The following is a 14011-nucleotide window of genomic DNA, read 5'->3' as shown; positions in this document are numbered from 1 at the left end:
CTAGGAATTCTTTGATGTTTCGCCGATCTTTTAGCCATCTTTTCAAGTCAGTGATTATTTCGAGCCGAGCGCGACAATTTTTCGAGATTTTGGCGGTGGTTCGCTAAAGCATTGTTTGTCATCCACTGTCAAAATGTTACAATGTTTCAATAATTTTCTTCGATACTATCCTTTGTCCAAATTTTTTCGAATTCATACAGTTAATTGAACCCCATTCAGTCATTCTGCGAAATTAGGGCATCGTTTTACGATAACTGATTGCTCCGAATTAAATACTATAATTATTACATGTTCCTCTGATGTTGAAGTAATTGCTGCGTTCCCAGGCCGAACATTGTTCGACGTTTCAGCGATAGCTTTTTTATTCACGGTTGTATATAATAACGCCCTTCGAAATGACGATAGTAATCTCTTCCAAAGATTGATCACTCTGAGTCGTGCTTGAGATTGGTCTAATTTTTTATCAATGGAGCATGATAAAATACTGCCTTGGCCTCATGGAAGAATGTTACGGGTGTTCAGGCGTTTAACCAAAATGCAATTGCCCACAGAAAAGGATNTTCGACAGTATAGCGATATTGTTGCATGAAACACTGCGCGAAAACTATTGCGATGAAACTTTGATGTTCCGACGTGCCATCGTGTATACTATTACGATATTTTTTAGAATAAATTTAAATCATTCGTAGCTAAATGTGACAAATTGCCTGCGCTATTTCGAGGTTCTTTCTTGAAAAACAGCACGGAATTAAGTACCCCCACGGAAAAATATATGTGAAATAGTATGTTATGGCATTAGACCCATGATTCATATATGAGATTCATATATACAATCACATATATATGAGTATATGGTTCATATATGATCCATATATGCATATATATTTCTCCATATATTTTTACACGTATACAACAAAATATACAATTTTTTTATCTGACTCGTATATGATACATATATTTCATATATGACATATGTCTTATATATTTTCAACATATATTCATTTCCACGGCGGTAGCTATGGGTGTCCGATGTTTTGCCAATGCCCTAGCAATGTTTTCCAAATGAGTGATTGCTCCGCGTTCTCCGCGATAATTGTTCGATGTTGTCGTTATATTTTCCTAAAACACAATGACCGAAAATTCAGGACGATGGCTGTTGGTTTTTTTTCAACGAATATATAGAATAATGCACTATTTTCAATCTTTTACCATCATCATGTTTACACGGAGATTTGACTATTTTATGACTAACAATATGTCACTCAAAGTCCATTGTAATCTTTCTCCGATGGTATGGCGATGTGGTTTCTTAACGCATTGCGCAAAAACTGATGCCATAGTTCGATGTTTCGCACGGAGAGAAATTTTCTAAAAAAATTCTAGTGCGAATACTGGAAAAAATCACAATCCACCCGCTGTGAAAAATTCTAGTGCTATTAAGGTGGAATTTCCGATGTCCATGTCCATGTTTCGATAATAGTCTCTTTTGAGCCACTACACAGAACACAATTCTTCGATTCTATATGAAGATGTTCTCCCCAACCACAACCCAGAGTTTAGTTCGATAAATGTTCGATGTTTTGACGATCTTTCAGGAACGTTCCCAAAGAACAGATAGCTCCAAGTCCAGTACAATAATTCTTCGATGTTTTTATGATGGTCTCCTTGAAACCCCTGACCATGTTCATTATTATGGTTATTAAATTTCATTGCGATCATTCTGCAAGGTTTCCACAATGCTGGTCGATAAGTGGCGGCTCAGATGTGAGGGCGATGTTTGTTTGATGATATGGTGAGGTTTTCTGTTCGACGATTGGCAAAATTTCAATACGATAGATATTAAAAATCTGTACGATCATTTTGCGAGGTTTATGAGATGTTTTTCAATGAGTGGCGGTTCAAATGCAAGGAGGATGTTTATTTGATGAAATTTATTTGATGATATGGTGATGTTTTGTGCCCTACAATCGCCGAGTGCAGTACAATCATTATCAGAGCTCTCTGCGATTATTGTATGAGGTTTCGGCGATGTTTATCAATTGATTGAGGTGGCGATGTTTATTCGATGATATGGTGATGTTTTATGCCTGATCATTGTGGAGTGGATGATATAGTGATGTTTTATGGCTGATAATTGTGGAGAGTGCAGTACGATAACTATTGTTAGATCTATCAACGATCATTGTATGAGGTTTCTGCGATGTCCTTCAATGAATGGTGGCTCAGATGCGGGGGTGATGTTTGTTTGATGATATGGTGAGGTTTTCTGTTCGATAATTGCCGAAATTCCAGTACCATAGTTATTATATTCTGCGAGGTCTATATGATATTTGTCAAGGAGTGGTTGTTGAGATGCGAGGGGGATGTTTATTTGATGATATGGTGAGGTTTTCTGTTCTATAAATGTCGAAATTTCAATGCGATAGTTATTGAAATTCTGTGCGATCATTCGGCGAGGTTGATGCGATGTTTTTCAAGGAGTAACGGTTCAAATACAAAAGGGGATATTTATTCAATGATATGGTGATGTTTTATGTCTGATAACTGGACAGTGCAGTACGATAACTATTGTTAGATCTGTCTACGATCATTGTACGAGGTTTCTGCGATGTTCTCCAATGAATGGTGGCTCAGATGCGGGGGTGACGTTTGTTTGATGATATGGTGAGGTTTTCCGTTCGATAATTGCCGAAATTTCAATGCGATAGTTATTGAAATTCTGTGCGATCATTCGGCGAGGTTTATGCGATGTTTTTCAAGGAGTAACGGTTCAAATACAAAAGGGGATATTTATTCAATGATATGGTGATGTTTTATGCCTGATAATTGTGGAGAGTTTAGTACGATAATTATTGTTAGATCTGTCTACGATCATTTTACGAGGTTTCTGCGATGTTTTTCAAGGAGTAATGATTCGAATAAAAGGGGATATTTATTCGATGATATAGTGATGTTTTATGTCAACTGGAGAGTGCAGTACGATAACTATTGTTAGATCTGTCTACGATCATTGTACGAGGTTCCTGCGATGTTCTCCAATGAATGGTGGCTCAGATGTGGGGGTGATGTTTGTTTGATGATATGGTGAGGTTTTCTGTTCGGTTGCCGAAATTTCAATGCGATAGTTATTGAAATTCTGTGCGATCATTCGGCGAGGTTTATGCGATGTGCTTCAAGGAGTAACGGTTCAAATAAAAACAGGGATATTTATTCGATGATATAGTGATGTTTTATGCCTGATAATTGTGGAGAGCACAGTACGATAAGTATTGTTGGATCTTTACCCGATCATTGTACGAGGCTTCTGCGATGTTTTTCAATCAATGGTGGCTCAGTTACGGGGGCAATGTTTATTTAATGATCTGGTGATGTTTTATAATTTTAGACATATCAACGCCATCTCTTAAACATAAGGNTGCAGTACGATAACTATTGTTACTATTGACTATTGTTCTCCAATGAATGGGGGCTCAGATGCGGGGGTGATGTTTGTTTGATGATATGGTGAGATTTTCTGTTCGATTGCCGAAATTTCAATGCGATAGTTATTGAAATTCTGTGCGATCATTCGGCGAGGTTGATGCGATGTTTTTCAAAGAGTAACGGTTCAAATAGAAAAGGGGATATTTATTCAATGATATGGTGATGTTTTATGTCTGATAACTGGACAGTGCAGTACGATAACTATTGTTACTATTGACTATTGTTCTCCAATGAATGGGGGCTCAGATGCGGGGGTGATGTTTGTTTGATGATATGGTGAGATTTTCTGTTCGATTGCCGAAATTTCAATGCGATAGTTATTGACATTCTGTGCGATCATTCGGCGAGGTTTATGCGATGTTTTTCAAGGAGTAACGGTTCAAATACAAAAGGGGATATTTATTCAATGATATGGTGATGTTTTATGCCTGATAATTGTGGAGAGTTTAGTACGATAATTATTGTTAGATCTGTCTACGATCATTTTACGAGGTTTCTGCGATGTTTTTCAAGGAGTAATGATTCGAATAAAAGGGGATATTTATTCGATGATATAGTGATGTTTTATGTCAACTGGAGAGTGCAGTACGATAACTATTGTTAGATCTGTCTACGATCATTGTACGAGGTTCCTGCGATGTTCTCCAATGAATGGTGGCTCAGATGTGGGGGTGATGTTTGTTTGATGATATGGTGAGGTTTTCTGTTCGGTTGCCGAAATTTCAATGCGATAGTTATTGAAATTCTGTGCGATCATTCGGCGAGGTTTATGCGATGTGCTTCAAGGAGTAACGGTTCAAATAAAAACAGGGATATTTATTCGATGATATAGTGATGTTTTATGCCTGATAATTGTGGAGAGCACAGTACGATAAGTATTGTTGGATCTTTACCCGATCATTGTACGAGGCTTCTGCGATGTTTTTCAATCAATGGTGGCTCAGTTACGGGGGCAATGTTTATTTAATGATCTGGTGATGTTTTATAATTTTAGACATATCAACGCCATCTCTTAAACATAAGGATCGAACGATTTCGTTGATAAAGAAGACTAAGTCCAAATAACGGTGACGGATCACCATCTAGATAGATAGTATTTGTAAACTAGATAGTATTTGATGTTGTGGCCAATTGCCGGAATTGAAAAACCTGTGGCCAGTTGCAAATGTGGTCAGTTGACTGTGTTCAGTTGCACCCATCCCAGTTTCGGCAAGCCGATGCTTAACTTCGAAGATCGTCCATCAGAGTCCTCTTGTCCCGCGCGGCCAAACTGAAATCACTTACTAGTGTTCTTTTTAAATCCGGGTTCATATCCATCTTTACGCATGCGTTATTGAAACAAAAAATGTAATTATTAAATTTTTTTTTAATCTCGAAAATCGACATTTCACGAGGTGGTGGACGGAAGACGCATGTATGCGGAGGCTTGAAATTTTTACCCGATAAGTGGAGAAGATTGCAGAATCTATTCTAGCCAACCTCGTCCCTCCGCTTGCATGCGATGTCTAAATAAAAAATGAAATTGTTAAAAAATCTGACTCTTGATCCAGGTGGAAATAAAAATTTTCTTTTTCGAAATTTCTGGCACCTCCGAGGATTACATTGGCATCAGAATCGCGAGTAGATGCAGAATCAACCCTCACTTGGCGGAAAAATTCGATTTTGGCGAAAGTCGACTTTCGATTTTGGTGAAAAAAAATTTTTCATTTCTACATTGCTGGGCCCCCTGAGGGTTTTATTGGCATTAGACGGGCCAATAAATACGGAATCAATATTCACTTAGCGGGAAATTTCGATTTTGTCAATGGATTAATTAAAAATAACATGAAACAGCAAAATCGAAACTCCCGAGAAAGTCCCTGGGGCCGACCCAGAGGAGGAAAAAGTAAAATGTGATGCTGAATTTCAATCGAATAATCCATTGACAAAATCTTCGCCCATCCAAACTTCTCAATAATTTTCCATTCTATTGAATAGAGAATTATCATTCTCATCAGTACTCCCGAAAATAGAAAAAATTGCAAAAAAAAAATTTCATGAAAAAAAAAATTTTTTGCTTGGATTGCGTTAAACAGTCGTTTTTTTTACTGTTTCATTTTGCCCCACTCTCCCCTAAATAAATAAACCCGGCCACAACTTGGAAAAACCGACTTCGGATTTTCGGATTCAGCCCAATCGAAAACCTAAACTCTAATAATAAAAGTCAATTTTCTCGACATTGCATACACTATTAGAAAATTAAAAAGCTTAAAATTTTTCACAACGACAAAGTTACATGAAATTTCTGTATATTTCTTCATTGACTCAGTTAATTTTTTGAATATTCAAGTGATTCTCGGTTTTCTGGTTCACACGGCACTGAAAAATCTTAAAAATTTTGAAAATTTAAGCAACAATTTTTCTGAATTCTCAATCTATTGAGAATTGAATTGTATATGATGCTCAATTTTCACGATGAGTTTGGAAATTCAAGTTTTCATTGAAAAATCAATGATTGTTTATCATGAAAAACCCAATTTTTTTGAATATTCAAGATGAATGAGAAATTTAATGACAGCGCTTTCATTTGACATTAAATTCAACCTCACAACATTGAAAATTCATATCCCACCATGACTGAAATTTTAACAAATTTCTAACAGCGTACTAAACCTGTGCTAGCATTTGGAATGAATGATCAATTAGGAAAATAAAATTTGATTACTTCTGTCTACTTCTATTACTTCTATCTACAATAGTATGTAAACTACTCCTTAATGCCATTTTAATGGCTACAAACGAAAATGCCATTCAAATTACCTTTGTAATCGACAATGGAGCAAAATTGATTTTTAATTACTTTGTCGTATCATGCATTCCATTGCCCAAGGGAATTGAACAAAGATGGTCCGAGACATGCTACCCCTAATGCAACAGCCATGCAACACAATAGACTTAATAGTTCCTGCACAATAGTTCCTGGCGAGACTATTAGTCCAGTGAATGGTGTCTGAAAATGCATGGTTTTGAAAGCCAGTTTGCGTTTTTGTATATAAATTAGTTTTTTTATTGTAATCAACATATAAGACCAATCAGAATGCTCCCCCTCCAGGGAAGGGTTGAAAAAATTGAAAATGACCTCCAAAAATCTGTTTTTCTAAAATAACTCGAGAAATACTCGAGTTACGATGTAAAAGGTGAAGAACAAAGTTGTAGAGCGTAAAATTCTCTACAAAAATGGTCTCGACGACTTCACCCCTATTCTGCATCGTTCATCCCCCAGAGCCGTTGGAAAATGTGGGGTGAGAAAAATAAAAAAAACATCGAAAAAAAAACTTTTTTCAATTTTTTCGTCTTGCTGAACGTTCAAAAAGGTTTCAGCTTCAAGTCTATTTTTTTTCACTCCATTGGGAAGCAATTTTCATGTAATTACAACTTAAAATTGAGTATAACTTTTTTGTTAATTAATGAATTTCTTTTCTTTCCATAATTTTTATTATAATTTTCCCGACAGTTTTTGTAGGAAATATTTTCCTCTATCTCCGACAGGTATTAAGTTTACCGGGATTTTCTATTTCTACCCCTCCAGGTAGGTTCTGACGGAGAACCCTTGATGCGAGAGAGAACATAATGAGTATATGTCGGCGCCGCTCGCACGCACACCAGCCTCTCTCCGACTCAATGCGCTTGCGCGTGACGTCACCGTATAGTCAGAGTGTCGGAGATGAGCGTGCGACAAATTTTTGTATTTTCCCGAAAATTTGTGCCAAAAGGTCATATAATGACCTCTCCAAGGGAGAGTGAATCTCTACGTTTTAGATGATTCTAAATCATCTGAGCATAACTTTTGGGGACATTTTTTTTTCACTTTTCAAGGGAGATTTTCAATTTTTTTCCGAATTTGAGCCAAAAGGTCGCATAATGACCTCTTCAGGGAAGAGTGAATCTGCACGTTTCAGGTGATTCTGAATCATCTGAGCATAACTTTTTATATTTCAGTAGTGAAGCGGTAAACCGGGTTAAGTCGATTTTGACTTTTGATCCGTTTTTGATGAATATCTCAAAACCTAAGAGATAGCAAAATTTTTCTTATGACCTTTTTTGTAGAATCAATTAAGGGCTATAAAAAGGTCATGACAAAAATTTTTCTCTTTTAGATTCCGAGATATTCGTAAAAAACTGGCCAATAGTCAAAATCAACTTAACCCGGGTTACCGCTTCGCTACTGATTTAAACCGCTCTCATACGTTTCCACCCAGTTTTCTTCAACTCCACCGAAAACCCACTAATTTTGAACAATGAAGTTCAATTACGGATGGATAATATTTTGTTTCATCTTGCAATTAAAGTTCTCCAATGAAAAACTTGTACTAGTTCAAACTTTATTTTATTATTATTTATTAATGCCTGAGGATACAAAGTCCCATTGCATGGGGAGAGATTATACAGGCATAATTGGTATATACATTATGTGCATTATATGTAAGATTCACGCTGAAACATCGGTTTAATTCGTTAACAGTATTAATTTAGCATGTACAATTGTACAACAATGGCACGTCTGTGACGAAGCCACTTCTTCAGCTGGTTATTCCTCGCTGTTCAAAGCCTTCTTCATTATCAAAATTCAAAAAAATTTTGAGGAGAGTTACGTTCCAAAATTTCGATAAAGACTGCGGGGATGAGTCTGATTTTGACACATCAGCTAATAATGACAACAGACATAGCGGCAATAGCTCTGTAGCAGAACTGGGACCGCAGACCGTCCCGCGCGTTACACCCAATCGATGGAATGAGTGGGAAATCATTTGAGAAATTTTAAGAAACCATTTTCATAATTTTGGAACTAATAATTCACTAGTAATCATTAAAACATTATTTAATCGTACACTTGGAAGACATTTATGAAAATAATAAAATTTCAACTCTGTTATGAGTAAAATAATTTTGTCAGGACTATTTGTAAATCATGGACATTGCGATCCCAACTCTTCCTTCTGAAGCATATCTTTGGGCAGAACGACGCTAGAGTCACTCACGGCATCAAGAGTAGAAATGTGAAAATAACGTCACATTTTTTTATAATTCGTGTAGTATCGCATTATTTCTCCCATTTGGAGGGAATATGACGGTTACATAAGATTTATGACACAAAAAATGTCGAGAATATTGAGGAGCAATCATGAAATTTTGAGTAGTTTGACACTGTTACTGCTGTGTAGATTAAATATATCGCGGTCGCATGGAATTTGTGTCACAAAACATGTCATAAAATTTTTGCGCATCCCTACACACAACCGAAACTACATTCAACAGGGTGATTTCAGGGAGATATAGGACCTGTTCACGGGTGGTAGGAGATATTTTTCCCGGACATGATTTCTCTGGACACAATTTCCCCGAAAAAAATTTCCCCGGACTCAATTTCCCTTTTGAATATATGGACAGAGGAAAGACATAAAAAATGGCATACAGCAGTTTTGCAAGAAAATCAGTCTTTAATAAACAATAAGAATTCACACCAAAAAACACTAAGAAAAAAGAAGTGACGAGAACCAAAACAACCACTTCTAACATTTTGAGGTGTAATTAAGATACTGTAATTTTAATTTATATTAGCAAGAAATTTACCCTTCGCCTCGTGGCTCACTGTATACAAGTTGAATCTGGACTGAATGATTAAGAATTTAGACACGAATAAAATACAAAATAATCAACATTCAACTGAAAACCCAACACAGTTAAGGATGTACTACACCCTTTCGGCCAAAATTCACGTTTTTTTTTCATTTTTCTGGCAAATTATTGATCGGATTGACGCGAAATAATATACCGTTTTTGCGTTTTATTGTTATTGACTGACTCACGAAGTTTCACGGTACTGCAATCGTTTTCCTGCATTTTTTCCAAAGTTTTGTGAATATCCCAAAAGTTTTAGAAAAAACGCAGAAAAATGATTGCACGATTATGAAATTTCGTGAGTCATTAAGTAATGACAAAACGCAAAAACGGTATATTTTTTTACATCAATCCGATCGACAATTTGCCAGAAAAATTAAAAAAACGTGAATTTTGGCGAAAAGGGTGTTAATACATCCTTAAACTGATATCCCCACCACTAACTTTCCTCGTGCCGGTTATACGAGCGCGACTTCAAAAGAAATTCTGTTTGTCGAATTTTGTCCGGGGGAATTTTTTTCGGGGAAATTTTGTTCGGGGGAATTTTGTTCGGAGAAATTTTGTTCGGGAAATTTTGTTCGGGAAATTCGGTCTCGGGGAAAAGATTCCTAGAACCCTTTTCACGATATCGATTCATACAAAAGATCAAATATCTCCGCAACCGCTAGTTCGATTACGCCCATCCGAAATAAGTATATGGGGCATTCGGTTGGATTATTCCGCCATTTGAATATTGATCGATAGAAATGCAGTATTTAACGTTTTTGCAGAACAAAGTCCTATTCATACCAGATTTATCAGAAGGAGAAGTTTCCTGATAAATCTGAAGAGAAGAAAATTTCAAATAAATCTGAAGAAGAAAATTTTCGGATAAATCTGAGAAAAAAGACTTTCGAAAAATTGAAGGTGGCCATTAGCGGCCAGTGCAACCCGGAAAGTCGGAAATCGTCAGGGAATTTTATCGATCTGAGAGTCACGGAAAAATTAGCGAATTACGGAAATTTCTTGGAATTTCAAAACTCAAAATTAGTTTTCCCCACATGTAAAAATTTTTTGAAATTTTTTTTTCTTCACAAAATTCGGTGGGAGCACAAATCGAATGAAAAGTGTGCTACAAAAAAGCATATTCATTTTTTCATTGTTACATACAAGCCCGAGTCGATGGGGCTTAATATTTTTTCGACTTTTTGATATGCGTCATCGGAGATCGACAGGAAAATAAAATGCCATTGATAATATTTCCGCACGAAATTAGTGGTGAATCAGAGAAATGGAGTTTTATGCACTTCTGTGATATATAGTGACGTAAAAATAATTGTTAATGTAATATTCATGTTTGCTGGAAAACGCACATCATAATTACCTTTGCCGTCAACAATGGAGCTAAATAGATTTTTAATGACCTTGTCATATCGTGCACTCCCTTTGCCAAGGGAATTGAACAAAGGTGGCCCGAGGCATGCTATCCCTAGTGCAATAGCCATGCAATACAATGGCTCTTCAATCGCCAGATCGCCAGGTAGTTGCTGGCGAGACTATTTAAACCCCTCTCACAAGTTCCCACTCAGTCTTCTTCAACTCCTCCTAAAGCTCGCTAGTTTTGTACGATGAAGTTCAATTACGTATGGACAATATTTTGTTTTATCTTACATTCAAAGTTCTCCAGTGCAGAACTTGTTCTAGTTCAAGTTCTCGCGCATCACACAGAGAGTACTCCCAGCGAAATCAGGGGGTATTTTCCGAAGATCCCTCAAATCGATCTTTCCTGGATGCCAGCGGGAGTCGACCAGTTGACGAGTGTATGTACAAGTGAATAATTATATAGAATAGTATTAATATATACTAAGCCTTCGTGAATCCTTTTTTTCCACGGCATATGCACGATTTTTATATGGAGAGAAATGTTCAGTAAAAATTGCTGGCGGCTGTATCTTCGATACAGCTGTAATTGTACGTGGATACGTCCATAATCTTTCCTTCTTTCTTGAATTTCTTAGAAATTCCTTGAATTCCCTCGAAATTTCTAGAAACTCCTTGAATTTTTGCCAAATTTGAAGAAACTTCTCGAATTACCTCGAAATGTCTAGAATTTTCTACAATTCCAATAGAAATGCAGCGCCTTATGGCACTGCACATCATATTGAAACCATAGACGTATCCACATCAAAATTACGGAACTCCCAATTCGCTCACCGATTACGGAATCGATTCAGAAAATTTAAGTGACGATATCGTAATTTTTCATAGATCATATTCTAAAAAGAACATACACTGAAAGTCGAGAACTATCGATATCTCGCAAGTCTGTCACGCTTATTCTTCATTGGTTCCAGTCGTCTGAGGCGCCAAATTTAATTCATGATTAATTTATTTCTGAGATTTTCAATTATGATTGTTACAATTACAACGCGCTGTAGCGCCCATTCGGTCTTCAGATAAAAATCACGGAACGCTCTGGAAAAATGCCGTGACAGTTCCGTAAAATTTTCTACAACCACATTTCGCTCCGGAATTACGGAAAAGATTAGTATATTTCGTAACGAGTGCAAAAAAGTGTTTTTTGGCGAGTGGGAGGTTTATAATCCCACGAGCTAAAAAACATTTTTTCACGAGTTACGAACAATATTTTTCATCACAATGTGGCGGTTTTTTCGCCATTTAGTACGTAAGGCCGCATTTCACGCACGCGCGGCGTCATTTTACTGTGTCATTTGTCTACGGACAATTGACAAAAAATATTCTTTCGACCTAGTGACGAAAAGTACTATTTCACGGAGAGAAATATTCAGTAAAAATTACGGAACAATTCACGTAATCCGCAATGGGGAATCGTTTTCCGGCAACTTTTATAGGAATGGAAGAGAAGAAATCTGAAACGTTCAGTGAATTTTCAGGTGCATCACCGAACAAAGTACGAAATTGTCACGTAATTTTTCCCGAAGATGTAAAATCTTACATAAACTTGCCGACTTATTATGCCTCTAAAATAAAAAATTCGTGAACGTTCAAAAATTTTTAAGAAGCTGGTGAGTTATTTCTACGTTCCGGTCCGTAAAATTTCTCAATTGTTGGGGAAAAATTATGAAACGACTTGTTGTTCCCACAGCAGTGAGTCATCAGACGGGTTGTCAATTTTTACGGAACAAATCGTAGAATTTACGTGGTGATTCGTACAATTTCAGTTCCGACTCACACTTTTTATTGAATTTTACTTGGTTCGCGGATTACGTTTCGAAATGTAATTTTTACGTATTTTCTCTACTAAATTCCGATAATAGGCTTTCACTAAGGCTATCGCTAAAATTATCGCAGTAAATATCGCCACAATTGTTGTACTATCACCATTTTCAATCGGTGACATCTCTTATCAACTGGACGATATTTCAACTGCGACTTTTGAATTAAAATTTGTCAACTGCGACATTAAAACTATAATTTTTCAACTACGACATTTCGACTTAAATTTTTCTGCTTCAACGATTCAAATGTATTTTTGAAAAATATTTACTGCCGTTTTTACAATATTTTTGACAAAATTTCTTCAATTTGCTGAAGAGAGTATAACAGGCGTTTTCGCCATGTGTTGACTCTTGTATACATCCTTCGTAACGCTATTAATATGAACTGATCATGTGTTGTGGTTTATGATTATTTATTATCGTTTGTTCATTATATTTATTATGATTGATGTTATTAATGGTGAACGATGATGTTTTACAACCGCGAGTATCGGTTGATTAAATTAATTTGGGCTTATTGATTGTTTAGTTCAAGTATTTGTTTTTTTTTGGAAGTTCAAATAGTAAATCTAGAATTATGTTCACCGCTATATTATTGTTAATTTTCTATACTGTTGTTTAAAACCTAGTTTAAGTGGCGCAGTTAACAAATCTCAGTGGATTCGTCGAAGTTTGAATGTCGCAGTTGAAAAATCTCACTTGAAATGTCCTAGTTGCTATGATGTCGTAGTTGAAATGTCGTCCAGTTGATAACTGGTGGAGCCTCATCAATCATCGCGGGATAGCGGGAGACGACCACCATGTTATTGGGTAAATCATTGAAAAATTCCAACGTTCACTATTCAAAAATTTATTATCGTAATGTCATCATTTTTATGCCACCGAATTACTGATTTTCCATTCTATATTTCCTCACAATTTGTAAACAAGGTGCTGACGTCACCCTGTATATAAAGAGAAAAGTAATTTCCCACTTCCTTTTTTTTGCAGAAAGGAAAACAGAACGCTGTGAGAGTAGGACGAAATTTGCGTATGAATTATGGCGGATTATTTTCACCCCAGCAGAAATTTTCGTTACAATTGCCGAGTGACACAACTTATTTCCGAGCAGCGGATCTTTCGCCGTCAAAACAAACAGCCCAACTAATAGCACTCGGAATGCTCGCAGTGAATCCCCTCATCGACGAAACATTCTTCTTGTCGTCCGGCTTAGTACTTAACTCAATGCCCAACATCGAAATGGATCTCCATGTAAAAGTGCGGACTGAGGATACGCTATTCTTCAGCTGGTTAAATTGTCCATGGTATAAAAAAGAGTTTCTCGAAAGAGAAACCAAGGAAATTTCAATGATGAAACAAAAAGATGTATCGAAAGCAAGTTTCAAGGATCTGTCGGATTATACAGGGACTCAATTCAACAGTACCATTCAGGGTTGCCTGCTGTATAACTATCTTCGTGCAAAGGTTCGAAACTTTTCGTTTTCATCCCTAAGGAATTATTTTAATGAACATAATTATCTAAAATTCTTTCGTCCAAATAGGGGGCGTTTATTAATCACATGATGCAATTTTTTATAATTTTTGATCCCCTCTCCCTGCCCCTTGGTAATCCACAGTATTGTTTTGACCCT

General features: G+C 36.5%; 2 protein-coding genes across 3 annotated transcripts in view; both read left to right on the top strand.

Annotated features, from left to right (window-relative positions):
* Nucleotides 1-1638, top strand: part of LOC107037478 — a 21943-nt gene extending 20305 nt beyond the window's left edge. Inside the window, exon 4 of the mRNA XM_015256039.1 lies at nucleotides 1596-1638. Coding sequence (XP_015111525.1) covers nucleotides 1596-1638 — 43 coding nt within the window. The remainder of the gene's footprint in view (nucleotides 1-1595) is intronic.
* A 9051-nt stretch (nucleotides 1639-10689) lies between these two features.
* The window catches only part of LOC107037504 (venom acid phosphatase Acph-1), a 5160-nt gene continuing 1838 nt past the window's right edge, over nucleotides 10690-14011 (top strand). The window contains exons 1-2 of one of the 2 annotated variants that reach the window (XM_015256075.1): nucleotides 10690-10940; nucleotides 13371-13844. In XM_015256075.1, the coding sequence (XP_015111561.1) occupies nucleotides 10749-10940; nucleotides 13371-13844 (666 nt within the window). In that variant the 5' untranslated portion in view covers nucleotides 10690-10748. Of the gene's footprint in view, nucleotides 10941-13105; nucleotides 13191-13370; nucleotides 13845-14011 lie in introns of those variants that run through there. The other variant, XM_015256076.1, reaches the window with a different exon arrangement.

This window comes from Diachasma alloeum, unplaced genomic scaffold (genome assembly GCF_001412515.2).
Source record: "Diachasma alloeum isolate Michigan unplaced genomic scaffold, Dall2.0 Dall_scaffold_00255, whole genome shotgun sequence".
In the NCBI taxonomy this organism is placed as follows: Eukaryota; Metazoa; Arthropoda; class Insecta; order Hymenoptera; family Braconidae; genus Diachasma; species Diachasma alloeum.
The sequence above is the reverse complement of the archived record's forward strand: the minus strand, read 5'-3'. Positions and strand labels throughout refer to the sequence as shown.